The sequence below is a fragment of the Mustela nigripes genome, chromosome 8 (genome assembly GCF_022355385.1).
Source record: "Mustela nigripes isolate SB6536 chromosome 8, MUSNIG.SB6536, whole genome shotgun sequence".
Classification (NCBI taxonomy): Eukaryota; Metazoa; Chordata; class Mammalia; order Carnivora; family Mustelidae; genus Mustela; species Mustela nigripes.
In genome coordinates this window covers 5,624,879-5,650,618 of record NC_081564.1, presented here as the reverse complement: position 1 = coordinate 5,650,618, position 25,740 = coordinate 5,624,879, and the positions used below count along the sequence as shown (strand labels likewise).

At 46.3% G+C, this 25,740-nt stretch overlaps 1 protein-coding gene across 1 annotated transcript in view; it reads left to right on the top strand.

The window, feature by feature from the left end:
• DNAH10 (dynein axonemal heavy chain 10) overlaps positions 1 to 25,740 on the top strand; it is a 140,082-nt gene that overhangs the window by 12,214 nt on the left and 102,128 nt on the right. The window contains 10 exon segments of the mRNA XM_059408227.1: positions 3,377 to 3,534; positions 4,168 to 4,398; positions 5,828 to 6,018; positions 7,676 to 7,874; positions 10,145 to 10,339; positions 16,403 to 16,579; positions 18,762 to 18,887; positions 19,683 to 19,855; positions 20,447 to 20,598; positions 25,266 to 25,430. Coding sequence (XP_059264210.1) covers positions 3,377 to 3,534; positions 4,168 to 4,398; positions 5,828 to 6,018; positions 7,676 to 7,874; positions 10,145 to 10,339; positions 16,403 to 16,579; positions 18,762 to 18,887; positions 19,683 to 19,855; positions 20,447 to 20,598; positions 25,266 to 25,430 — 1,767 coding nt within the window.

Here is a 25,740-nt window from a genome sequence, read left to right as displayed (position 1 = left end):
ATGGGAAAAAATGTTTCTTCTAATCTTGGATATGATTTATGTGTCTTTTTTTTTTTTTTTTTTTTTTTTTTAAGGTTTTTTTTTTTTTTTGAGAGAGAGCATGAGCGGGGGGAAGGCCAGACGGGGGAGGGGGACAGAGAGACCATCTCTAGCAGATTCCATGCTGAGCATGGAGCCCAACACCGGGCTCGATCCCCTGACCCCAAGATCATGACCTAAGCTGAAACCAAGAGTCAGATGCTCAACCGACTGTGCCTCCCAGGCGCCCCGTGTCTTGTTGCTGGTGTCAAAACATAGACGCGTGAACACGTTTTTGTGTTTTAGATAAACCGCTAGAAGGAAATGCACTAAAATGTTATCAGCCACTGTTGCTTACTCTAGGTCATGAGACTAAGATGGTTTTCTTTCTTTTTTCCTGTAAGGAGAATGTATGACTTAGGAAAACCAGAAAAGCAGGTGAATTAATATTCTGTAACCTGGGTCGGCACATTGCGGCCCCTGGGCCACATCTCACCTGCTGCTCATTTTTGTGTGGCCTGTGGGTTAAGAATAATAGTCATAGTTTCCAGTGCTTTGATCAGAAATGATTGTATAAGGACCTACATTCTGTCTTCAGCCGTGTCTCTTGGTCTGCAAAGCTGCTAATATTTACTCTCTGGTACTCTTGGAAGAAATTTGTGGGGGCAACTAGGTCAACAGAGCGTGTGACCCTTGATCTCAGGGTTGTGAGTTCGACCCCCTTGCTGGGTGGGGAAATTATCTTAAAACGTCTTTATTATCTATTTATTTATTGATAGAATGAGAAAGAGAGGCGGGGAGAGTGGAAGCAGGCTTCCCGTGAGAGCGGGGATCCCGATGCGGGACTTGATTCCAGGATGCTGGGATCACGACCTGAGCTGAAGGCAGAGGCTTAACTGACTGAGCCACCCAGGCGCCCCCTAAAAAAAATAAAAAAAACTTAAACCAACCCATCCTGTGCCAATCCCTTTTTGTAGTACCATCTCAAGGAAGAAATTGGTTTTTCTTTATGGGACATTTATGAATGGCTTTTTGTAAGTTATTGGCTGTCCGTTGAAAAAGCTCCTTTTTTTTTTTAACTTCATTTAAAAAAATTTTTTTAAATTTTATTTATTTGACAGAGATCACAAGTTTGCAGAGAGGCAGGCAGAGAGAGAGAGAGGAGGAAGCAGGCTTCCCTCAGAGCAGAGAGCCCAATGCGGGACTCGATCCCAGGACCCTGAGATCATGACCTGAGCTGAAGGCAGAGGCTTAACCCACTGAGCCACCCAGGCGCCCCATATATGTTGCATTTTTTTTTTTAAAGATTTTATTTATTTATTTGACAGAGAACACAAGTAGCAGAGAGGCAGGCAGAGAGAGAGAGAGAGAGAAGCAGCTCTGCACTGAGCAGAGAGCCCGATGCAGGGCTCGATCCCAGGGTCCTGGGATTATGACCTGGGCCGAAAGCAGAGGCTTTAACCCGCTGAGCCACCCAGGCGCCCCTATGTTGCATTTTCTTAAAGGAACACATAAGGTTTAAAAAAACAATTAAAAGGTATTAACATACGGGGTGTTGAAGAGCTGACTCTGCCTTACTTTCCTTATCAGTGCGTTGTCCCTGCTGGTGACTTCCTTGGTTCTCCAGCTCTTCCTTCCTCCCTCCTTCCTTCCTTTCTTATTTTTAAAAAAAGACTTTATTTGACAGAGTGGGGTGGAGGGGCAGAGGGAGAAGCAGACTCCCCACTGGGCAGAGAGCCCGGTGCTTGCTCCCAGGACCCAGAGATCATGTCCTGAGCCGAAGGCAGACCCTTCACCGACAGCCCCCCAGGTGTCCGTTTAACTGTCTCTATCAATCACTGTTGCCACATCTGCAAAGTATATGCTTGCACTGCTGTTTCTTCTTAATCGTAGACATTAATGTTGTTTCCTGGAAGATGATAGGATTTCATCCACACTCCCCGGCCGCACGCCACCCTCCCACCGCCCCTGCCCTGCTGCGGCCAGCTCCCATCATGCTTCCATGCTCTTCTTTTCATGACGTCACAAAATGGGTTCTGATGTTACTAGGACAACGGGAAGACCGTTTACTTCAGAGCAGAGTAGGAGCCTTGGGTGAACTTTCCCTCCTTGGACAGTTCCCTTTCCTCTGCCAGCATTCCAAATTGCCATTCTGAAAGTATCTTATAAGAACGTCTTGGACAGGGGGCGCCTGGGTGGCTCAGTGGGTTAAGCCGCTGCCTTCGGCTCAGGTCATGATCTCAGGGTCCTGGGATCGAGCCCTGCATCGGGCTCTCTGCTCCGCGGGGAGCCTGCTTCCTCCTCTCTCTCTGCCTGCCTCTCTGTCTACTTGTGATCTCTCTCTCTGTCAAATAATAAATAAATCAGTCATTAAGCCTCTGCCTTCAGCTCAGGTCATGATCCTGGGGTCCTGGGACCAAATCCCACGTCAGGCTCCCTGCTCAGCATTCTGGTCTTATTTGATGGATGCCAGATAGTCTCACCTCCCTGACACTCATAATTGGGATTAAAAACAAACTCTTTGCATTGTCTGTTTCCTCTGAGGTCATTGTTTCTGATTTATCTTGGCCTGTCTATTTCATGTTGGAGGTTTTTCCAAATTTCTGTTGAGCTCTGGGTTGTTTGTCTAATTTTTATTTATTTTTCTAAAAAAAGGTTTTATTTTTTAAAGTGATCTCTGTATCCAAGGTGGGGTTCCAATACACAACCCCGAGATCAAGACCTGCATTTTTCTGACTAACCAGGTGGCTTAATTTTTTAAATTGAACTTATGGGATGTAAGTTCAGGATCTTAAATAACTTGATCTCCGTGACCCATATATTTTTAAAAAGATTTTATTTATTTATTTATTTGACAGAGAGGGATCACAAGTAGGCAGGGAGGCAGGCAGAGAGAGAGGGGGAAGCAGGCTCCCCGCTGAGCAGAGAGCCCAATGTGGGGCTTGATCCTAGAAACCTGAGATCATGACCCAAGTCAAAGGCAGAGGCTTAACCCACTGAGCCGCCCAGGTGCCCCTCTGTGACCCATATTAACACTGTTATAATGATCTACTTTTTTAAATTGCATTCTAAAGATTTTATTTTATTTTATTTTATTTTTGAGAGAGCGAGAGAGAGCATGAAAGACGGGAGGCCAGAGGGAGATGCAGGCTGTCTGCTGAGCAGGGAGCCCAATGTGGGATCCAATCCCAGGACTCCAGGACCATGACTTGAGCCACCCAGGTGCCCCTAGTTGCATTCTAATAGAAGGGAAAGTCTTACTGGACTGATGTCTGGAGAGAAAACCTTGAATGTTACTGTCTGTAATCATCTACCCCCAGATGAGCGGCTAAGCAAGTGACCATTTCTGTTCTGCTAGGTGAGATCAAATTAGAAATGCCGAGCATCAGTGTGGAGAGAGAGGTGTCTGACCTGGCCGCCGACCCGGAAGCTGTGGAAGCCTTAGAGCAGTGCGTGATCAACTGGCTCAACCTGATCTCTGCGGCCGTCGAGGACCAGCTGAAAAAGACTCCCCAGGTAGGTCAGGTGGTCCCTTTGCTCATTCTGGGGAGTCTGGGGATCTGTTTGACCCAGCCTCTGTTTGTACGGTTCTGTCTGTGAGCTCCTTAAGGATCAAAGCAAACACAGCCACGATGTTGTTCGTGGGCTTGCTGACGTTTAGCATGCTGCCAGACCACACTCTGGCCTGACGAAGATAATGCCGTGTGTCCATCACAAGGCTTGGGCGGCCAGAAACAGGAAACGTTACTCTGTTGGCTTCGACTGCCAGAAACTGGAAATGTTACTTGGTTGGCTTCAACAAGAGATCATTTATGGGCTCCCATAATTGCAAAGTCCAGAGGCAGGGCTGGTTTCAGGTACGGTTTGGTCTGGCTGCGTTTCTCCGGGAATCTCTCTTCTCCGTTCCATCCTCCTCTCAGATTGGTCGCCTTCCCGGTGGCAACTTCTTCCATCCCCATGTCACGTTGCCCGGAGAAAGGCAGCGTTTCTGCTCAGCCTTCCTAGCGAGAGTCCTCCGATCCAGTCTGATTGGTCCATCCTAGGTCAAGTGCATGGGTTGATCCCTATTTGGAGCAGCTGGAGAAGGAAACACGCGCGTGTGTGCTTCATGCCAAGGATGACACTTTGTGTGTTCATGTCACTTCTCAGGGTAACGGTCCCCTGGCTGAAATTGAATTCTGGCGAGAGAGAAATGCTACGCTGAGTGCGCTCCACGAGCAGACGAAGCTTCCAGTAGTCCGGAAGGTCCTGGATGTGATCAAGGAGGCGGATTCCATGCTCGTGGCTAACCTGCAGCCGGTCTTGACCGAGTTATTCAAACTGCACATGGAGGCCTCTGACAACGTGCGGTTTCTGTCCACGGTGGAGCGCCATTTCAAGGTACGCGGGCGGCCCGGCGCTTCGGAAGGTCAGCGATTGAGTTTCCTTTTGTAATTCTGCATTTAAACGACTGCGGCAACACGCATAGGACGGTGCTTGTTTTAACCCCTTGCAAGTGCGTAGCTCACACACGGTGCTGGGCACCCATTATGCTCCATGTAAGCATTTCATCCCGGAACATAAACCCAGAGCTCCTGACCCAACAGTTCCCTCCTCCTGGCATCCCGGTCACTGTGTTCCTACTCTCTGACTTCACCCAGTTTAGGTGTTTTCTGTAAGTGGGATCGTTTGTCTTGTGCGCATAATAGACGACGTCCTTGTGATTTTGACCTGAATTCCCCAGAAACTAATGACATTGAACACCTTGCCATGTGCTTCTTTCTTTGATAAAAATGTCTGCTTTAATCTTTATCCCATTTTTGATGTAGTCTTATGGATTTGATTTAGGAGTTAAATATTTTTTTCTTTCTTTCCTTTTTTTTTTTTTTTGCAAATAAGTTCCTTATCAGATTTATGTTTTGCAGTATCCCCATCTGTGGGCTTTTTCACTTTTTTTTTTTCAATCTTTGTTCTTTTTAAAAGATATTTTATTTACTTGAGAGAGAAGGAGAGAGAATGGGAGAGAGAGCACAAGCAGGGGGAGCGGCAGAGGGAGAGGGAGCAGCTCAGGCTTCCCGCCGAGCAAAGAGCCTGATGTGGGGCTCAATCCCAGGACCCTGAGATCATGACCTGAGCCGAAGGCAGACGCTTCAATGACTGAGCCCCCCAGGCATTCCTCCCCACGGCTTCTTTGCCCACACGGCTGGCGCCAGGGTGCCCCTGGGCTTCTTTCTCTCCACGTGGTACCTCATCCCCCGGGATTTTTCCACAGGGCTTGGGTGTCTCCAGGCCTGGTGGCTTCAGGGTAACCGGGTCTAAGAGACCAGAAGCAGGCCAGCTAAGGGCTGTGTTCAGAAGGGGTACCACATTACCTCTGCCATATTCTGCTGGCTAAAGAAGTAGCAGTCCGGGGGGATTTGATGGGTGGAGAAGATGACCCCATCCCTTCATGGCGAGGGGGCGCAGTCAGGAGGCTGGGGCTGCCTTTGGAAAAGACCCTCTGCCATGTGCATCGTGTCCTGAGTGTGCACGTGTATCCTCAGTAGACATAAACATACGTTCTTTCTCTGTCTATTCTCGCTCTCTAGATCTCTCGGTACGCACACTCATACTTTATACGTTCCTGCAAATTGCTTTATTTCCTTTCGTTGCGAATCTTCTCTTTCCATGTCCGTGTGTCCAGACGACGTCAGACTTCTTTTTGGGGGTGACACACTCCTCCCGTATGAGTGTATTTACTTTTGAATCAGGACGAGGAAGCTTCCCGCGTCCGTGTGGTTCAGTGACCTACTTGACCCCAAAGGCTGAGGTTGCTCGTTCTCTCGGTCAGAACATCACGCACGGCTCCAGCTTCCATGTGGTCTTGGAGACGATCCCGTCCATGATGAGCGCCCTGCGGATGGTGTGGATCATCTCCCGACACTACAACAAAGACGAGAGGATGATCCCGCTCATGGAGCGGATTGCCTGGGAAATCGCCGAGAGAGTCTGCAAAGTGGTTAACCTGCGGACTCTGTTCAAGTAAGAAGTCGGTGTGCCGAGGTCCTCTGGAGCTCTCAGCTGTCGGGGCGCCTGGCTGACTCTTTTTTTAAAAGATTTTATTTATTTGACAGAGCTCACAAGTAGGCAGAGAGGCAGGCAGAGAGAGAGAGGGGGAAGCAGGCTCCCCGCTGAGCAGAGAGCCCGATGCGGCGAGGCTCGATCCCAGGACTCTGGGAACATGACCTGAGCCCAAGGCAGAGGCTTAACCCACTGAGCCACCCAGACACCCCAACATGTCTGACTCTTGATCTCAGCTCAGGTGTTGATCTCGGGGTTGTGAGTTTGAGCCCACATTGGGCTTCACACTGGGTGTGGCATCTACCTAAAAAAAAATAACAAAAAAGGTCTTAAACAGCTTTACTGAAATCCACCCATTTAGAATGCACAACTCAGTGGCTCTTCAGAGTCCTGTGTCTGTCCTCGTAATGGATGGTGGAATACTTTTCTCAGTTTGAGAAGGAGCCCCATACCTTTGAGCTGTCCCTCTGTCTTCCTGAGCCACCTGGCCCTGGGCAACCACAGATCTACTTTCTGCCTCGATGGCTTTGCCTCTTCATACAGACAGAGTCCCCCAGCGTGGGGCCCTCGGTGAACGTCTCCTTTCACTCGGCGTCGCGTTTTCACAGTTCGCTTGTGTTGGGGCGGGTGTAGGTGTGCCGCCTTCCTCTTTATGGCCCAGTAATAACCCCTTGTGGGGATACATAGGTTGTTTGATTTATCTTAATTTTTAAAAATGATTAATTGATGTGCTTTAGAGAGAAAGCGAGAGTGAGTGCCTGAGTGGGAGGAGGGGCAGAGAGACTCTCCTGCAGGCTCCCTGCTGAGTGTGGAGCCCAGTGCGGGGCTTGATCCCAGGACCCTGAGATCACCACCGGAGCCGAAAACCAAGAGTCAGATGTTTAACTGATGGAGCCACTCAGACGCCCCATAGGTTATTTTATTTCATTTTTATTTTTTTATATATTTTATGTATCTTATATTTTATATATATTTTATTTTTTAAAGATTCTGTTTATTTTAGAGAGTACATACAAGTAGGCAGAGAGGGACAGGGAGAAGCAGGCTCCCCGCTGATCAGGGAGCCCGATGTGGGGCTCGATCCCAGGACTCTGAGCTGAAGGCAGAGGCTTTAACCCACTGAGCCACCCAGGGGTCCCAATGATTTTATCTTAATCAGGACCTTCTTCCTTAGTTAACCTGGGGGAGACAAAGTCCTACCGTCAGAGGGAAACTTCCTTCTGGACCCCAGGCCCCTGAGGTGGGAGAACCTCTAGGACCCAATGTTGGAAGAGATACAGATCTTCACTTTCTTTAAAAAAAAAAAATAAATAAATAAAAATAAAGCAAGCAAGCTCCCTGGGGGAAGTGAGTCTCTGGCGGGCTGGGTGGGCAGCTGTGGCCAAGATCAGCCCGGGCGTGGCTCCTGATGCCGGACCCGGCAGGTGTGTAAGGCCCTCACACCCTTGCACGCTGGTGCGGAGCAGCGGCTTCCCAGGTAAGCGTTCCCCACCAGGCTGTGAGATCAGGGAGGCCCTGCGGGGAGACTCTCCCCTTTGAAGCCTGCTGCCCTTGGAGAGCGCGGCTCAGACCCACGGCCGCTCGCTTCCCCCCATCATGGCTTCTTTTTTCTTCGCAGAGAGAATCGAGCCAGCGCCCAGCACAAAACCCTGGAGGCCAGGAACGCCCTCCACATGTGGAAGAAAGCCTATTTTGACACCAGGGCCAAGATCGAGGCTTCGGGGAGAGAAGCTCGGTGGGAGTTCGACCGCAAGCGGCTGTTTGAGAGGACGGATTACATGGCCTCCATCTGCCAGGATCTCTGCAACGTTTTGCAGGTGGGAAGGCTGGTGGAGGCTTTCTCTGCTGCGTGGGAAGCCGGCTGGCTGGAGGCAGGACTTGCCCCATGGAAGACGGTTTGGCTTTTTGATGGCACATTCTCTGTGTCGGGGGAAGCCAGGAGGCAGGCGGGGTCTGGCAGGGGGAAGCACTTGAGAGAGCATTCAGAATGTACCAGAACATACCAGAGCCACACCAGACCTCTTGCACCCCTCGTTCACCCTGCTTTTTGGTGTCCTTTGACCTCTGGCCGTTCCTTCTCCGTCTTTTGCAAAATCCTCCTCTGTCTTCCCCTTAAATGTTGGAATTTCTCAGAGTCCACGCCAAGACTCCTCTCTCGACTCTCCTGAAGCCACATCACGCTTGCCCATTGCTTCAGCAGCTTCCCATCCATCGGTGACTCTCCTAAAGGAACATAAAAGGGTTTAGTGGCTGAGTGGGTGAATGACCCACAGTCCTTTGTCTCACGAAGGTTGATGCATTCATTCATTCTTAGTATTTGTCGGGAACTCATCTGTGCCAGGCACCTGGCTTGCCGCTAGAGAAACTGTGGGAGCAGATCCAGGGCCGGTCACCTAACCTGCGGGGCCCAGTGCAAACAGACGTGGGACCCCTTGTTCAAAAAGCAGGAAAAAAAATGCTATTACAAACATTAAAATATGAAGCTTTTCTCTCTCTCCTGACGTGTTCTCAGTGGGCTTTAGTTTTTGCCACGACCGTAGCAAAGTAAAGAGAGTAAATTTAAATTATTCCATGAATTTTGCCATTCATCCTTAAATGGTACAGTCTTGGCTTAAAATGCAAAGACCAGGGCATTTAGCTCCTATGTGGAGTCACATTTTGTGCCTTGTCAGTTGGATGTGCCCACGTGTGTCCTCGCTGCCGGGGCAGCGGTGACCCGCACACAACTTTTCCTCTGCCTTCTCAATGCGCGCACATCTTGCCAGGCTCCTCTCCCCCCGTGGCTTGCTGACGACCGGGGAAGGGCTGGGACAGCAAGGAGCGTTCTTCGTGGTCTCTGCTGTCCCTCCCCTGTCCTCATCTCAGGACACGTAGCTGGTGAACACGGGGAAGTTACAGGAACAGGAAGCCGTAGGGTCTGTTTTCTGTTCAGGCGTGTTTCTCAGAATGGTTCGTGGGCTCCTGTGTCTGAAGCAAAGCCCAGTTTGAAGGGAGAATGTGGTCTTGCGGAGTAGCTGGTGTCCTCGTGTACAATCGTTCATGCAACACACTTACTTGTGTCCTGACTGCGAATGTCCCCAGACTGCCATGCATGGTGGGCCCACCAGACTCCTGTGCTCGTGGGGTCACACGCTCTGTGCGGAAAGGAGCAGGGGACATGCAGATCCCGGTGTCCTACTTGTATGTGTGCATGACTGCCCATCAGCCTTCATTTACAAAACACATGCAAAGAAGAAGTTATGAAGAATTTCGAGAAGGTCCTAGCAGAGCCTTAAACCCAGCATGGAGCCCTTTGGAGCTTGGAGCCCTGTGGACCTCCCTGGGTCACACGCCTGTGAAGATGGCCCTGGCAAGCATGTCCCTAGCGTGTAGCTTCAGGGACCTTACAGTCCGGTAGAAGAAAGATGGTAGACGTAACAGTCCTACAGATACATAGCTACAGCTGACGTAAACGCTCTGAAAAGTGCAGTCGAGGAGGCTCTTAAAGTGTGTACCGGGGCCTGACCTTTTCTAAGGGGTTGGGCGTGACAAAGTGATCGTCAATGATGAGTTGTAGCTAGCCTGGCAATTTGAACGGCAAGTACGAAGGCCTTGTGATAAGAAGGAACAGGGGACGGAAAGAGAGCCGGGCTGGTGGCAAGGAGACGGGGCGTGGGGCACAGTATGGGAAGGGGTTGGAGGAGAAAGTGAAGGTCTGAACGTGTAGACTTTGCAAACCGTGTCAGGACCTCTGGATCTTGTCCTACAGGCAGTGGGCAGAGTGCCGGAGGTCTTAGACTGGGAGGAAGTTGCCTATGTGACATGATTAAACAAAAATTATTATTTTAGAGAGCGAGTGGGGGAGAGGCAGAGGGAGAGATCTCCAGACTCCCTGCTGAGCGTGGAGCCCATCTCGGGACTTGATCCACCCACCCTGCGATCCTGACCTGAGCCAAGATTTTGAGTCGGATGCCCAACTGACAGAGTCACCCAGGTGCCCCTGTGTGACCTGATTCTTGCTCTCAGGCAGATCTAGATGCAATTTATTTGTAGTTAGAACATTCATAAGAAAACCAAAAGGCAACTTCCTTGTGCTTTGTTTGGGCAGGTTATGGAGGAATTTTACAATATATTTGGTCCTGAACTAAAGGCAGTGACGGGGGATCCCAAGCGCATTGATGATGTCCTCTGCAGGGTGGACAGCCTGGTCACCCCCATGGAAAACCTGGCCTTTGACCCTTTCAGCATCAAGTCTTCCCAGTACTGGAAATATGTGATGGACGACTTCAAGATTGAAGTTCTGGCAAGTAACCCATTGATCCATTTAATCTTGGAAGCAGATACTACATTTCCTCCCATGTTAAATTAGTTATTTAGTTATGCTTAGAACTTTTTTAAGTCACAAAAAGTAATACTTGCTTATTTGTGAACAAACAAACAAAAAAGCAATATGGAGGGGTATACGGTAGACATGAACATTCCTTAATCATCTTTGTCCCCATTCCTATCCTTAGGCAGAATAAGGTTAAATCAAGCCAGACACAATAGCATTTCTGCAAAGCTGAGTTCGGTGTATAATTGGAGAAGACCTAGGAGGGTGATGAATGAGACTTGATTTAGTAGACAGTAGGGAACCACTGAAGGTTGTTGACCAATGGGGTAAGGTCAAGAGAATTATGGTTGAGGAAGGTTCTTCTGGTCATAGTATAGGCTGATTTGGGCTAGGGTATGATAGGAGGTGGGGAGATGATACAGGAGGTTGCAGCTTAGGGTATGGAGGAGGCAGAGCCATAGAAGGGAGACTGTACCTTAGAATATAGTTCCACTCCACACAACGTGATAGGATGGTGGATGGTTCATCGTGAATTCCTTTCCAGCTTCATGTGGGAAGTGCATCAGTAGTACTCCCATTTATAACCCCAGAGCATCTTTTTATATGGACAACCCCAGACAGTTCTTATGTTATCCGAACACTTCCATTTTTTTTTTCCTAAAAGATTTTATTTATTTATTTGACAGACAGAGATCACAAGTAGGTAGACAGGCAGGCATAGAGAGAGGAGGAAGCAGGCTCCCCATTGAGCAGAGAGCCCGATGCTGGGCTCGATCCCAGGACCCTGAGATCATGATCTGAGCTGAAGGCAGAGGCCCAACCCACTGAGCCACTCAGGCACCCTGTTATTAATTTTTAAATCGAAATTTTCATTAAGTCACTTTGTCAAGTGATACTGAAAGGCTACCCAAAAGAAAAAGCAGCCCAAGCTAACCCCTCTCCCTTCCCATTATTGCTGTCATTTTTCATAATTCTAGATTTTTTTTGTTGTTTACCTTCCTGTTTCCTAAAGAACATGCCAGTGTGGTTACTTTCTGATTTATCAAATTAAATCGGTTTCAGAAACCTATTAAATCTTCTGAGTAGATACAGACTTGCCTTTCCTATTCCCTCTTTGCATCTTTGTCATCTAATGTAGTTCTGTCATAACTTTTGGTTAAATAAATGGTTAGTGTTTACTTCTTACGTCTGTGCCAACATTGTTCACTACTGAGCCAAGAAGCCCATTGTAACCATATCACCTTTCTCTTTCGACCCTTTGTTTTTCCTAAAGTTAGTCATTGCTTTTATTTTTATTTGCCTGATTATTTACATACTTTTTTTTTGCAACTGCTGTAACATCTCTGCTATGTATCTAATGGGTTCCATCTGCTCAAAAATATCAGTACTATTACTTTCCTGGCGGTCTTTGTTTCAGAGCTCTCTTTTTCTGCTCCTGTAAATTGTTTCCTCTTTAGACTTACTGCAAAGTAGTCACTCTAGAACTTCTTATCTTTTCTTAACTGTGTTGGATCCTGTTTTCTAGATTTTGCATCTTCCTCTTTCCTTGTAGCTCTTCGTGATGCTGGAGCACCTTTTTTAGGAGCTTCCTAAGAAAGTTTTCATGTTTTTTTTTTTTTTTTGAGTTTTGCAAGTATGGATTCTGAAATAAAATTAGCTATAGAATTTAAGGTTGAAATAACTTTTTTCAGAAATTTGAGGGTATTCATTGATTTCTTGCTTCCAGTGTTATTAGAATTCTGATTTTTTAAAAATTATTTTTAATTAACATATAACGTAGTATTTGCCCCAGGGGTATAGGTCTGTGAATCATCAGGCTTACGCATTTCAGAGCATTCACCATAGCACATTTCCTCCTCAATGTCCATAATCCAACCACCCTCTCCCTACCCCCCCACCCCCTAGCAACCTTCAGTTTGTTTTCTGAGATTAAGTCTCTCTGGTTTGTCTCCCTCCTGATCCTGTCTTGTTTCATTTTTTCCTTCCCTACCCCAAAACCCCCCACTTTGCCTCTCAAATTCCTCATATCAGAGAGATCATGTGATAATTATCTTTCTCTGATTGACTTATTTCGCTCAGCGTAATACCCTCTAGTTCCATCCACGTCATTGCAAATGGCAAGTTTTCATTTCTTTTGATGGCTGCATTGTATTCCATTGTGTGTGTGTGTGTGTATATATACCACATCTTCTTTATCCATTCATCTGTTGATGGACATCTAGGTTCTTTCTATAGTTTGGCTATTGTGGACATTGCTGCTATAAACATGATTTTTTTTTTTTTGAGAGAGAAAGTGTATGTGTGCAAAGTTGGGGGGTGGTGGGGGGAAAGAGAGAGAATCTTAAGCAGGCTTCATGCTCATTGTGGGGCCTAACATCAGACTCAGTCTCACAACCCTGAGATCATGACCTAAGCCAAAATCAAGAGTCCGACGTTTAACCGACTAAGCCACCCAGGCTCCCCTGAACTCCGATGTCATTCTGACTTAATTTTTTCCAGAACTAACCCTACTCTTTTTAGAGTAGGGTGGAATGAGGGTGTAGAGGAAGAGTAGTGGCCTGGCTGTGCCGTGTAGAGAAGGGACCCTGTGTCTGCCTCTCCCCCTCCTGGTGTCTGGTGTCTCCAGATGTTCAGGCTCCTGGAGGTTTCATGTGGAGGAAACCGGTTCCTACCTGCTCCCCTTGATGCCAGCATCAGGTTGTAATTCTGTGCCTTCTGTAACATTATTTATTTTCATCTGCCTAAAATTCATGAACTCTCTCATCTTGCTGTTGTGTCCTCTCCCATTTTCTTGGTTTCTATGAATTAACACTTAAAAACATTTCCTTTTGATCATTTTGAACAGAATGAGGGGAGAGAACAGAAAACCAGTGCAGCCAGTCTGCTGTTTTTAACTGGACACCAGCTTCCGCTAAAGCACACTGGCCACCCATCTCAAGTCACGAATTTGTTTTTGCTTACTTCTTGCCGCTTTGTTTTCTCAGGATAGTTACAGGGACATGAGGACGTTTTAAAAATTATTATTTTTACTAACATACAATGTATTATTTGCTTCAGGGTACAGGTCTGGGATTCATCAGTCTTGCATAATTCACTGCGCTCAGCACCGCACATGCCCCCACAAAGTCCTTCACCCGGCCATGCTATCCCCCCTAACCCCTTCCCATCCGGCAACCCTCAGTTTGTTTCCTGAGATGAAGAGTCTCTTATGGTTTGTCTCCCTCTGGTTTTGTCTTGGTTCTTTTCTTTCTTTCTTTCTTTCTTTTTTTTTTTTTTTTAAGATTTTTATCTATTTATTTGACAGAGATCACAAGTAGGTGGAGAGGCAGGTGGGGGGCTTGGGGATCAGGCTCCCCACTGAGCAGAGAGCCCGATGCGGGGCTCGATCCCAGGACCCTGAGATCATGACCTGAGCTGAAGGCAGATGCTTACCTCACTGAGTCACCCAGGCGCCCCTGGTTTTGTCTTGTTTCATACATGAGGATTGTTTTATTTTATTTTTATTTATTTATTCTTTATTTACTTATTTATTGGCAGGTTATTGAGAAAGAAGCAAAACATTTTATTGATGAATCTTTTAAGACGCTTCGGTCAGCAGAAGCAGCGTTCGACATGCTTTTAAAATTTAAGCACATTCGTTCACGGGAAGCTATCAATCGACAAATGATGATGAAATTCAACGATATTCTTGCACAGTATTGCAAAGAGGTAATTGCTAGATCTATAGGTGCCGGAGCGGTAGAAGAGCCTTGGCAAACTGTGGAGAATGGAATCACGCTCTTGTCTGTCTCTCGCATCCACGTGCAGAGAAACTGGGGCATTTTCCCCAGTAAGCATGTGACAGCACGCCCCAGGCAACCGAACCAAAGTGGATTTGTTCGGTGAAGAAATTCAGTAAGGATTTATAGTTCCCGTTGTGATGGGCTCTGTGTGAGTTAGTAGTCAGAGTCACTTTAATCATTGCGGAAGTCTTAGCTACCTGTATACATCTTTATAGATTAATTCAGAAGAATGTCTCCGGTGTTCACATATTCCAAACGTGGGGGGAGACACAGAGATGGAGAGCGGAACAAAACACAGATTCTGCCTTCGAAGAAGACAGTATCTGGTGGGAGAAACAAACCAAAAAAAAAAAAAATTGCTTATCATTTTATTCAGAGGATAAAGGATCTTAGAGGACAAAATGAGACCATGTGGTGTAATCAGGTGGTGTGACATAAAGGAGTGAGGGGGTCTCCAAACGTGTCTCTTCCTCTTGCCGCCGGAACAAGGGGCTACAAACGTGGTGACTTTGAACCACGCCGATTTGCTACCTGACACACGATCTTGAAGGTCCGGAATCGGCCCTGGTCTCATTGGGTTGAAATCCAAGGGTCAGCAGGGCTGGGTTCCTTTCTGGAGTCTCTAGGGAGAATCCATTTCCTTGTTCGGTCCCCCCCCCCCCCCCCCGCCATCCCCAGCTTTTAGAGGTTCGTGGCTCCCTTCCGTCTTCAAAGCCAGCGATGGCCAGTCCCGTGTCCATCGCTCTGACTCTCTGCTTTGCCTTCCTCTTCCTCTTTTAAGGGCCCTTGTGGGTCCCTCGGGCCCACCCAGCTAATCTGGGGTCATCACCCTTATAAGGTCAGCTGCTTGGCAACTTTGAGTTCCCTTTGTCACGTAATATATTCATAGATTCTGGGGATCGGGACCATTGCTGGGGGGTTACTATTGTGTCTCCCACCTCTAATTACCCACATGAGAGTGTGGAGCTGCTGCTTTTAAAAAGCGGGTCCAGACCATGTGGTCCCCCAATTCCACTTCTGGGCATAGACTCTCCAGAAGCAAAAACAGGGTCTTGAAGAGGTATCGCACACGGCACTAGGCACACAGGCCAGAATGTGCAAACAGCCCGGGAGTCTACTGATAGAGGCATGGGTACACAAAATGTGGTCTCTCCATGCGATGGAGTAAGACTCAGCCTTAAAGGAAGGACCTTGTGGCACCTGCTGCTCCAGGGTTGAGGCCGAACATTTCTGAAGTCAGAAAAGCTCAGTCTCTCTTTGGTTCCACTTGCATGAAGTACACAGAGGAGTTAAATTCAGGAGACGGAAGGGAGAGGGGTGAGTGCTGGGGGTCGGGGGTAGAGGGTGGGGAGTCAGTGTTTCGTGGGGATGGGAGTCTCTGGGACGGATGAAACCGTTCTGAGCCAAGTGGTGGTGGTGATACGAAGGTGTGAATGTGCTTAATGCTGCTGAAAGGCACTGAAAGATGGTAAATTTTTAAAAAAATTTAAAAAGTTTTTATTTATTTGATACAGAGAGAGAGATCATAAATAGATAGGCAGAGAGGCAGGCAGAGAGAGGGGGAAGCAGGCTCCCCACTGAGCCGAGAGCCGATGCAGGGCTCGATCCCAGGACCCTGGGATCATGACCTGAGCTGAAGGCAGGGGCTTAACCCACTGAGCCACCCAGGAGCACTGAAAGATGGTAAATTTTACGTTATATGTATTTTATGTAATTAAAAAAATCAAATAGTTATAAAATCTCAGTGGTGTGTGTGTGTATGGGTGCACATGCATGTGTACATAAGCACACACACACTGTGTAGGCCTGGCTGCTGGTCCTGCCTAGAACAGATCTCAGGATATCTGGGGCGCCTGGGTGGCTCAGTGGGTTAACCTCTGCCTTTGGCTCAGGTCATGATCCTAGCATTCTGGGATCGAGCCCCACATCGGGTTCTCTGCTCAGTGGGGAGCTTGCTTCTCTCTGCCTCTCTGCCTGCTTGTGATCTCTGTCAAATAAATAGATAAAATCTTTAAAAAAAAATCTATTAAGTCAGTGACATGATTGTGCGTGGTCTGCAGTCATAAGGCAATTTGGAGCACTGCCTATGTTAAACCAAAGGGAAAAACCTGCTGGGGTGTAAGAAAAAAAGAGTAAATAATCAGCCAAAAGCATGATTCTGTATCTCATTCGATGTCTGATGCTCGAGCGTTTGTTGGTTTCAAGACCCAGTTCAGTCTTCCTGGCGCACGTGCCTCTGATTGCTTTTCAGATCGACATTGTTAACAAGCTCTTTGTTCAGAACCTGGACAACCCCCCGCTGTACAAGAATCACCCTCCAGTAGCAGGTGCGATCTACTGGGAACGGTCCCTGTTCTTTCGGATCAAGCACACCATCCTCAGGTTCCAGGAGGTGGAGGAGATCCTGGACAGTGAGGGAGGAAGAGAGGTGTGTCACTTTGGCCGGGGTCATCCCCTCGAGTATTTCAGCGACAAGGGAGGGCTGCCCGCGGGAGGGGCATGTCCAAGCCTCCCACTGAGAAGGTCTTTCCTGTGGTCTCTGATTTCAGGATCAGGTTTAAAACTACATTTTGTGGGGCGCCTGGGTGGCTCAGCGGGTTAAAGCCTCTGCCTTCGGCTCAGGTCATGATCCCAGGGTCCTGGGATTGAGCCCCACATCGGGCTCGCTGCTTGCAGGGAGCCTGCTTCCTCCTCTCTCTCTGCCTGCCTCACTGCCTACTTGTGATCTCTGTCTGTCAAATAAATAAATAAAATCTTTAAAAAAAAAAAAAACTACATTTTGTGTTTTTTATCTTTGGCATCATACTATTTTTTAAAAAATTTATTTTTTCACTGTTCCAAGATGCATTGTTGATGCACCACAGCCAGTGCTCTAGGCAATCTGTGCCCTCCCTAAGACCCATTTAAGGCTCGCCCATCCTAATCCCACCACCCTCTCCCCTCCAAAACCCTCAGTTTGTTTCTCAGAGTCCACAGTCTCTCGTGGTTCGTCTCTCCCTCTGATTTCCCCTAATTCACTTTTCCTTTCCTTCTAATGTCTCCCGTGTTATTCCTTATGCTCCACAAGTAAGCGAAACCATATGATAATTGATTCTCTCTGCTTGAATGATTTCACTCAGCATAATCTCCTCCAGTCCTATCCGTGTTGCTACAAAAGTTGGGTGTTCATCCTTTCTGATGGAGGCACAATACTCCACTGTGTATATGGACCACATCTTTTTTTTTTTTTTTTTTAAAGATTTAAAAAAAATTTATTAGTTTGACAGAGAGAGATCACAAGTAGGCAGAGAGGCAGGCAGGCAGAGAGAGAGAGGAGGAAGCAGGCTCCCCGATGAGCAGAGAGCCTGATGCAGGACTCAATCCCAGTACTCCGGGATCATGACCCGAGCCAAAGGCAGAGGCTTTAACCCACTGAGCCACCCAGGCGCCCCTATGGACTACATCTTTATCCATTTATCTGTTGAAGGTCATCTTGGTTCTTTCCACAGTTTGGCGACTGGCCATTGCTGCTATGAACATTGGGGTACAGATGGCCCTTCTTTTTACTACATCTGTGTCTTTGGGGGTAAATACCTAGTAGTGCCATTGCAGGGTCATAGGGAAGCTCTGTTTTTAATTTCTTAAGGAATCTCCACACTGTCCTCCAAAGTGGCCGCACCAACTTGCATTCCCACCAACAGTGTAGGACGGCTCCCCTTTCTCCACCTCCTCGCCAACACACGCTGTTTCCTGTCTTGTTAATTTTGGCCCTTCTGACTGGTGTAAGTTGGTATCTCAGTGTGGTTTTGATTTGAATCTCCCTGATGGCTAGTGATGATGACCATTTTTCCATGTGTCTGTTAGCCATTTGAATGTCTTCTTTGGAAAAATGTCTGCTCATGTTTCCTGCCTATTTTTGGACATGATCATCTGTTTTTTGGGTGTTGCATTTGAGGAGTTCTTTATAGATCTTGGATTCCAGCCCTCTGTATCTTTGGTTTCTTAATCTGTACAGGCATCTTCTAGGTAACCAGGCACAAGGGCTTCTCCCTGAACTTGATCTCCAGCTTTTCCGGAGGAGGACCATCTTTCTGATAATACTGTCCCTCCCCCGCCTGTGGGTGTTTGTATGTTACATCACCAGGGTTGAGAAACCATTTGCTCGAAGGTTGGGAGAGTAAATGTTTTAGGCATTTGCAGGTCATACCCTGCCGTGGTGTAGCAAGAAAGCAGCCATGGAGAGGGGTACAAGGAACAGGCATGGCTGCGTTCTTACAAAACTTGGTGTACCATCGCCAAAAACTCTAATTTCCTGTGCTTTTCACACATCGCAAAGCACTGTCATTCTTTTTGGGTTCCTGCTAATCCTTTAAAAATGTTAAAAGCTGTTCTCTGCTCGGGCTGCACCCAAGGCAGCCCACGGGCTGGAGTCTGCTGATCTCTGCTAGTTGGCATGGATTTCAAGTTGTATCGTCTTAAACACACCCTCCAAAATTTGTGAAAATTTCTGTGCTTCCTTTTGCAAAATGTGCTCACAGATTACTTTGTTTTTAAAGGGGGGCGGGGAGATAGAGAGAGTGAGGAGTGTTATTTCCAAGGGCAAACTGATAATTGCCCGAGTTCCTTGACAGGTAAAACAGAAGTACTTGGAAGTGGGGAGGACCATGAAGGACTATGAGGACAGGAAGTATGAGCAGTGGAGGGAGACCACGGAGCTGGTCCTGCCGACTCTTATGAAGAAGAGCCTGCTCACTAAGGTGCGTATTTCCGGGTCCTTGCCCAGGTTAGGGCGCTGGGGGCAGATGATGGCGTCTGCCATTTTCTTGAGGTTCGGTGTGTGGACAGGTGTTTCCAAAATCCAAGGCAAAGAAGGGGCCAGGCTGCCAGGGGAGGAGACGGAGGCAGCATCCTGTCGTGATGAGGAAATGTGCCGGAATCCAGCAACCCCGCTCACCCTGTGGGCGAGCGGCTGAACTCCAAGCCTCAGTTTCCCCATTTGTAAAATGAGTCAGAGCAGGTGATACCAACACACGAAGCACTAGTCGAACTCTGTACGAAGTAGTTGTCCGTTGACCTGCAGAAAAAGGCCATTTCCCATGATTCGCCCTTGTCCACGGCACTTGAGCTCTACAGAGCCTCTGATAGACGGCAGGTGCTCAGTGACGAGATCCTCGTGGCGGGGCTGGAGGCGAGGAAGGGCAGGAGAGACCTGGGCCAGGCGGCTTTAGGACTGTGGTCTGCGAAATCCTGCAGCAGGGAGCAGACCGAGTGCAGAGGCCCAGATGGGGCGGGCAGGGAAGCCAGGATTCTGGATATTTACATGCAGTTGACCAGTCTGGGAAAGTGAGCGACTACATCGAATTCTTAAAATTCTTTAAATCGAACACTGTTCGCTGAACAAAACACGGATCCGAGCTGGCTCCAGCCGGCTCCCCCGCCTGGCCCCATCCAGGGCCCTTCGCCGATCTCTCTCCAAATGTACGTGGGCCCTGGGCTGTGCGGGCTCCTTCTCGGACCGCCCTCGCCATGCTCGTGAGACCTCTCTTCCACAGACCTCTTCCATTGCTGACGAGACGGCCAACTTGGAAAAGGGAGCCATGTTTGCAATTAATTTTTCACCGGCTCTCAAGGAGATTATTAACGAAACGAAGTACTTGGAACAGCTAGGATTCTCTGTCCCTGAATTAGCAAGAAATGTTGCTCTCCAGGAGGACAAATTTCTTAGGTAAAAAAGGTTCTTCTTTTAAATCAATAGTAAGCTTCTTGATCTCAGAACCCCTTTAGACATTCTTAAAGATTTATGCAAAACTCACCCTCTCTTGCTTTCTTTTTTCCTGCATTTTATTGCCACCAGGATTAGAAATGTTTAAACTGTATTCATTCAACTAAGCAATGTTTAAACTGTATTCATCCATTCCTCTAAAAGTAACGATAACAAACCCATTCCTTGTTAACATAAATAACAGTTTCTAATGAAAAATAACCAATATTTTCCAGAAAAGAAAGTTAGTGGGAAGACCAGCATTGTTTTCAATTGCTACACATCTCTCGATCAAAGCTTTAGCCTAGGGGTGCTTGGGTGGCTCAGTGGTCAAGTGTCTGACTCGTGGTCTCGGCTCAGGTCTCGATCACAAGGTTGTGAGTTTGAGCCCCACATTGGGCTCCATGCTGGCTGGGGAGTCTGCTAAAAAAAAAAGGAAAAAGAAAACAAAGCTTTAGCCTAGTTAATGGTGTTTTTGTAACCTATTTAAAATGTTACGGTTTTTATGAGCTCCATTGTACATGCTCGTATCAGTGACTTTCCTGTGACGCACAGGTACACGGAAGGAATACAACGGATGCTGGACCACCATCACAAGCTCATAGGAACGTTAAATGAGGCAGAGTCTCTCCTTCTCGACGATCATTCCCAGGAATTAATGAGAGTGTTTAGGTCTGGATATAAAAGACTAAATTGGAGCTCACTAGGTAACACAATTCATCTGTTTATTACCTTGTAGACTTCGGGATGCAAAAATAATTTAAGATCACTTTCATTGAATTATACTTCTTGTGTGTAGGTAGATGTCGCTGACACCTGAGTTTCAAACATGAATCATTTATACTTGGTAGAACTTAGACTTAATCTCAAGGCTTTAGTTGGGGCTGAAGATGAGACGGATGTCGTTTGGACAGCCGGCTGACCCGATACTTTGTCCTCCAAAAATAAAGTGACTTTTTTATTTTTTTCCCCAACATCTTTCTATCTTTTGCTAATATTGAAATTCTAATTTTGAAATAATTTGTGGATTCACTCCCAGTTGTAAGAATTAACACAGAGAGGTGCTGTGAATGTTTTACTCGGTGCTCTCCCCACGGTAGATTCAACAAAACTGTTGTACAGCTCACACTCCAGACCTGTTGACACCGATACAAGCGAGGTGTGGCGTGTTTCCGCCACTGCAGTGAGAACTCATGTTACCTCCTCCCCCCTTTTAAAAAAGATTTATTTATTGGGGCATCTGGGTGGCTCAGTGGGTTAAAGCCTCTGCTTTCGACTCAGATCATGATCTCAGGGACCTGGGATTGAGCCCCGCATGGGGCTCTCTGCTCAGTGGAGAGCCTGCTTCCCCCTCTCTCTCTGTCTGCCTCTCTGCCTACTTGTGATCTCTGTCTGTCAAATAAATAAATAAATAAAATTTTTAAAAAGATTTTATCTATTTGGTGGACAGAGATCACAAGCAGGCAGAGAGACAGGTGGGGGAAGCAAGCTCTCCATTGAGCAGAGAGCCCGATGCAGGGCTCGATCCCAGGACCCTGAGATCATGACCTGAGCTAAAGGCAGAGTCTTATCCCACTGAGCCACCAAGGTGCCCCTCATGTTGCTGTTCTAAAGTCCTATGCACTTCACACTCTTTCCCAGCCACAACCCTTACAACCACGAATCTGCTCTCCACGTCCATCATTTTGTCATTTCAAGAGTGTTCCATAAATGAAATCGCATGTAACCTTTTTGGGTTGGCTTTTCTCTGTTAGCATAATTCCCTGGAAGGTTGTCCAAGCTGTTACGTGTACCAGTAGTGTGTTTCTTTGGCGGCTGGAATCCCATGGTCTCAATGTGCCCTAATTAAGCCATTCACCTGTTGAAGGACACCTGGGTCGTTTCCAGGTTTGGCTATGATGAATAAACACATTTGTGCTAGAAAAATATTTGTGTGTGAGGCTTTACATGAACACGAGTTTCATTTCTCTGGGACAAATGCTCAGGAGTGCAATTTCTGGGTCCTATGCTGCTTGCATGTTTAGTCTTTATTATTATTACTGTTATCAATTGCCATGGTGTTTTCCACAGTGGCTGTGCCATTTTGCATTTCCATCAACAATATATGTTCCATTTTTTTTCTGGGTCTTGGCCAGCATTTTGGTATTGTCACTATTTTTTTTTTATTATAATCATTGTGTAGCTATGTAATGGTCTCATTATGGTTTTGATTTGCATTTCTGGATTGGTTAATGATGTTGAGCATTGTCTCGTGTTGGTTTGCCATCCGTGTATCATCTTCAGTGAAATGTTGTTCTATGTCTTCTGATGATACTGTTTGCTTTTGCATTGTGAGTTTTGAGAGTTCTTTATATATTTACATACTAGCCCCTTGTTGGATATGTGGTTTGCAAATATTTTCTCCTACTCCATAACTTGTGTTTTCATAGTCCTAATCGCGTCTTTTATAGACTGAAAGTTTAAAATTTTGAGAATCCCAATTAATCAAGTTTCCCTTTTATGGATCATGCTTTTGGTGTCAAGTGTAAGGATTCTTTTTGCCTGATATGCATCCCAAAGACTTTCTCCTATTTTTCTTAAAGTTGTTATAATTTTGAATTTTACAGTTAAGTTTGTGATCAATCTTGGTTAATTTTTTTGTTCAAAGTGTGAGACTGTAGTTGAAGTTTATTTCTCTTCCTTCTTCCTCCTCTTCTTCCCCTTCCTCCTCCTCATTTTTTTTTTAAAGATTTTATTTATTTGACAGAGATCCCAAGTAGGCAGAGAGGCAGGCAGAGAGAGAGGAGGAAGCAGGCTCTCCGCTGAGCAGAGAGCCCGATGCGGGGCTCCATCCCAGGACCCTGAGATCATGACCTGAGCTGAAGGCAGAGGCTTTAACTCACTGAGCCACCCAGGCGCCCCCCTCCTCTTACTTCTTGATGATGGATGTCTAATCATTAATTGAGAAGGCTAACTTTTTCCATTAAATTGAATTTGCATCTGTGTAGAAAACCAGCTGGGCATATTTGTATGGGTCTCTTTCTGGGTTCTTTATTCTTTTCCATTGATCTATGTGTCTGTTCCTCTGCCAGTATCACAGTCTTGATTACTGTAGATATAGGTTAAGTCTGGAAATTGGCTAGATTGATTCTTCCCATTTTTTTTCCTCAGGAAAATTGTTTTGGCTGTTCCAGTTCCTTTGATTTTCCATATAAATTTTAGAATAATCTTGTTTATATTTACCAAAAAATGCTTACTGGGATTTTGATGGGAATTATGTTAGCTATGTATATCAATTTAAGGAAAATTGATATCTGAACTCTGTTGAGCTTTGCAATCCATGAACATGGTATATCTTTCCATTTATTTACATTTTTTATTTCTTTCATTAGCACTGTTTAGTTTTCAACATACAAGTTTTGTACATGTTTTGTTAGATTTATGCTCAAGTATTTTATCTTTGATGAATGGTTGTAAATGATACTGTGTTTTTAATTTTGGTGTCTACTTGTTTGTTGCTAATTTATAGACATACAATTTTTTGTACATGGTCCCTTTTACCTCCATGGCCTTCTCTGGTAGAGGGATCAGGGTGCCTCATCACAGTAGTATGAATGTGGACATCTAGGCCCCCAACTGGTCCTTATTGGCAAGGGTTTGGGTGAGGTCACAGTTTTTTCTGTGGCGTTTGGCTAGAGTAGAGCAGTTACTTTGTAAAATTTTCTGTCTTGTCAGGATGTTCCTTTCTTTTGGCTAGACAGAACACAATTTTTGGGGCTTTAGCATTTATGGGTTGCCAGTTTCTTTTTTTAAAATTATTTTTATTAACATATAATGTATTATTTGCCCCAGGGGTACAGGTCTGTGAATCCTCAGGCTTACATACTTCACAGCACTCACCATAGCACATACCCTCCCCAATGTCCATAACCCAACCGCCCTCTCCCTACCCTAGGGTTGCCAGTTTCTTAATCTCTAAGTCTGAGATATAGAAGGAAAAGGAACTCATTCTTTGGGTCCCAAGGTCCCTAGCTGGTTGGCTTCTCTCCATGGCAGAGGGAAAGGGAGAAACAGGCTCTCTGCAAGCAGAGAGCCCGGTGTGGGGCTCAATCTCAGGACCCTGGGTTCATGACCTGAGCCGAAGGCAGGTGCTTAACTGACTGAGCCACCCAGGCGCCCTCCCTTTCTTTTTAAATTTAATTTTATTTTTGTTTTATTTTTTATTATGTTAGTCACCATCAGTATATACACCATACAGTACAGTTTTTGATGTAGTGTTCCATGATTCATTATTTGGGTACAACACCCATTGCTCATTAAAGCATGTGCCCTTTGCTTTTTTAAATAAGCAAGGCATTTTTGCTCTTCTTTTTTCCCCTTTTCAAATATTCTCCCCTCTTCTCCTTGTCATTTCGTTCTCTTCTTCCCTTCTCTGAATGGAGAACATGCATATTTGGACTTGGGCTGCCGAGTTAAACCCCCTGGGTTAAAAGTCCAGCTCTACCCTTGTGACTGAACTTTGTGGAGGCCCAGTGTCCTTATCTGTAATGTCAGCATCATCTTAGTACCCAGTTCACGGGATTGTTGTAAACACTTGATGACAGTGACATGCTTAAACCACTGCCTGGCATCCCTCCATGCCAATGGCCATCCCCCAGCCACCCCATCCCTCCCACCCCCCTCCTCTCCAGCAACCCTCAGTTTGTTCCCCGAGATTAAGAGTCTGTCTCCATCCCTGGTTTCTAAGAGATACAGCTGATGTTTGGATTGCTTTGTGAAAAATGTCCAGGTTTACAATTCATGTCATTACTGGCTACTTTTCCAAACAACGGGCCAGAGGAGACTGGAAGCAGAGTAGGGTAGAGTGGAAGGTTCGTGTTTCCATAGCAGTGGGAAGACAACGGAGTTGAACCTTCTCTTTCTCCTCACTACCTCTCCTGCTCTAGGTGATGATTAGCTAAAATCTGAACCGAGAAAATGTATCATTTGATTGATTCTTTTTTTATTTTATTTTATTTATTTATTTAAGAGAGAGTGCAAAACAGTGGCAAGGGAGAGGAAGAAACAGTCTCCCCACTGAGCAGGGAGCCCAACGTGGGGCTTGATCTCAGGACCCTGGGATCATGACCTGAGCCAAAGGTGGACGTTTCACCAACTGAGCCCCCCAGGCATCCCTGGTGGATTCTGAGTACAGGGGTCCTTGTCCTCATCCCTAAGAGTACTAAGGGGATATTAGCCCTGACCAAGACCCAAGGGGATGAGATGAGCAGGGTCTTTCCTGTGACCAGATGCCAGTATTAACCTCCCAGATGTTGGTGGGCAGCATATGGAAAGAAAGAGTTTGAAAGCGAAATATCTTTTTTTTTTCTCCTTTCTCTTTCTTTTTTCCCCAAAGGTATTGCTGACTACATAACTCGGTGCAAACAGGCCATTGGGAAATTTGAATCCCTTGTCCACCAAATTCATAAGAATGCAGATGACATTTCTAACAGGCTTATGTTAATAGAGTCTATAAACCTCTTTAAATATCCAGCACCCAAAAATGAGGAAGATCTTCCAGGTAGATATGATTTCTTGTTTCTCTGATAACAGAAGAAATGGAAAAAATACCCCCAACTGTTGGTTATGATTGCACACGTGCTCACACACACACACACACACACACACACTTGTTCCACAAATGGAACAAAACCATTCCCAAAGATCTCAGTCACTTACTTGAAAGGATCATGAGTAATTCTTTCTTTTTGCCATGTTTTCTATGTTGCTTAGACAGTTTTCAAATTCTGGGGTCTGTGACAATCAGGAGTATTTTTGTCAATAACTTTGTAACAGTAAAGTAGAGTGTGTTCTTATGGGCTGACATTTAC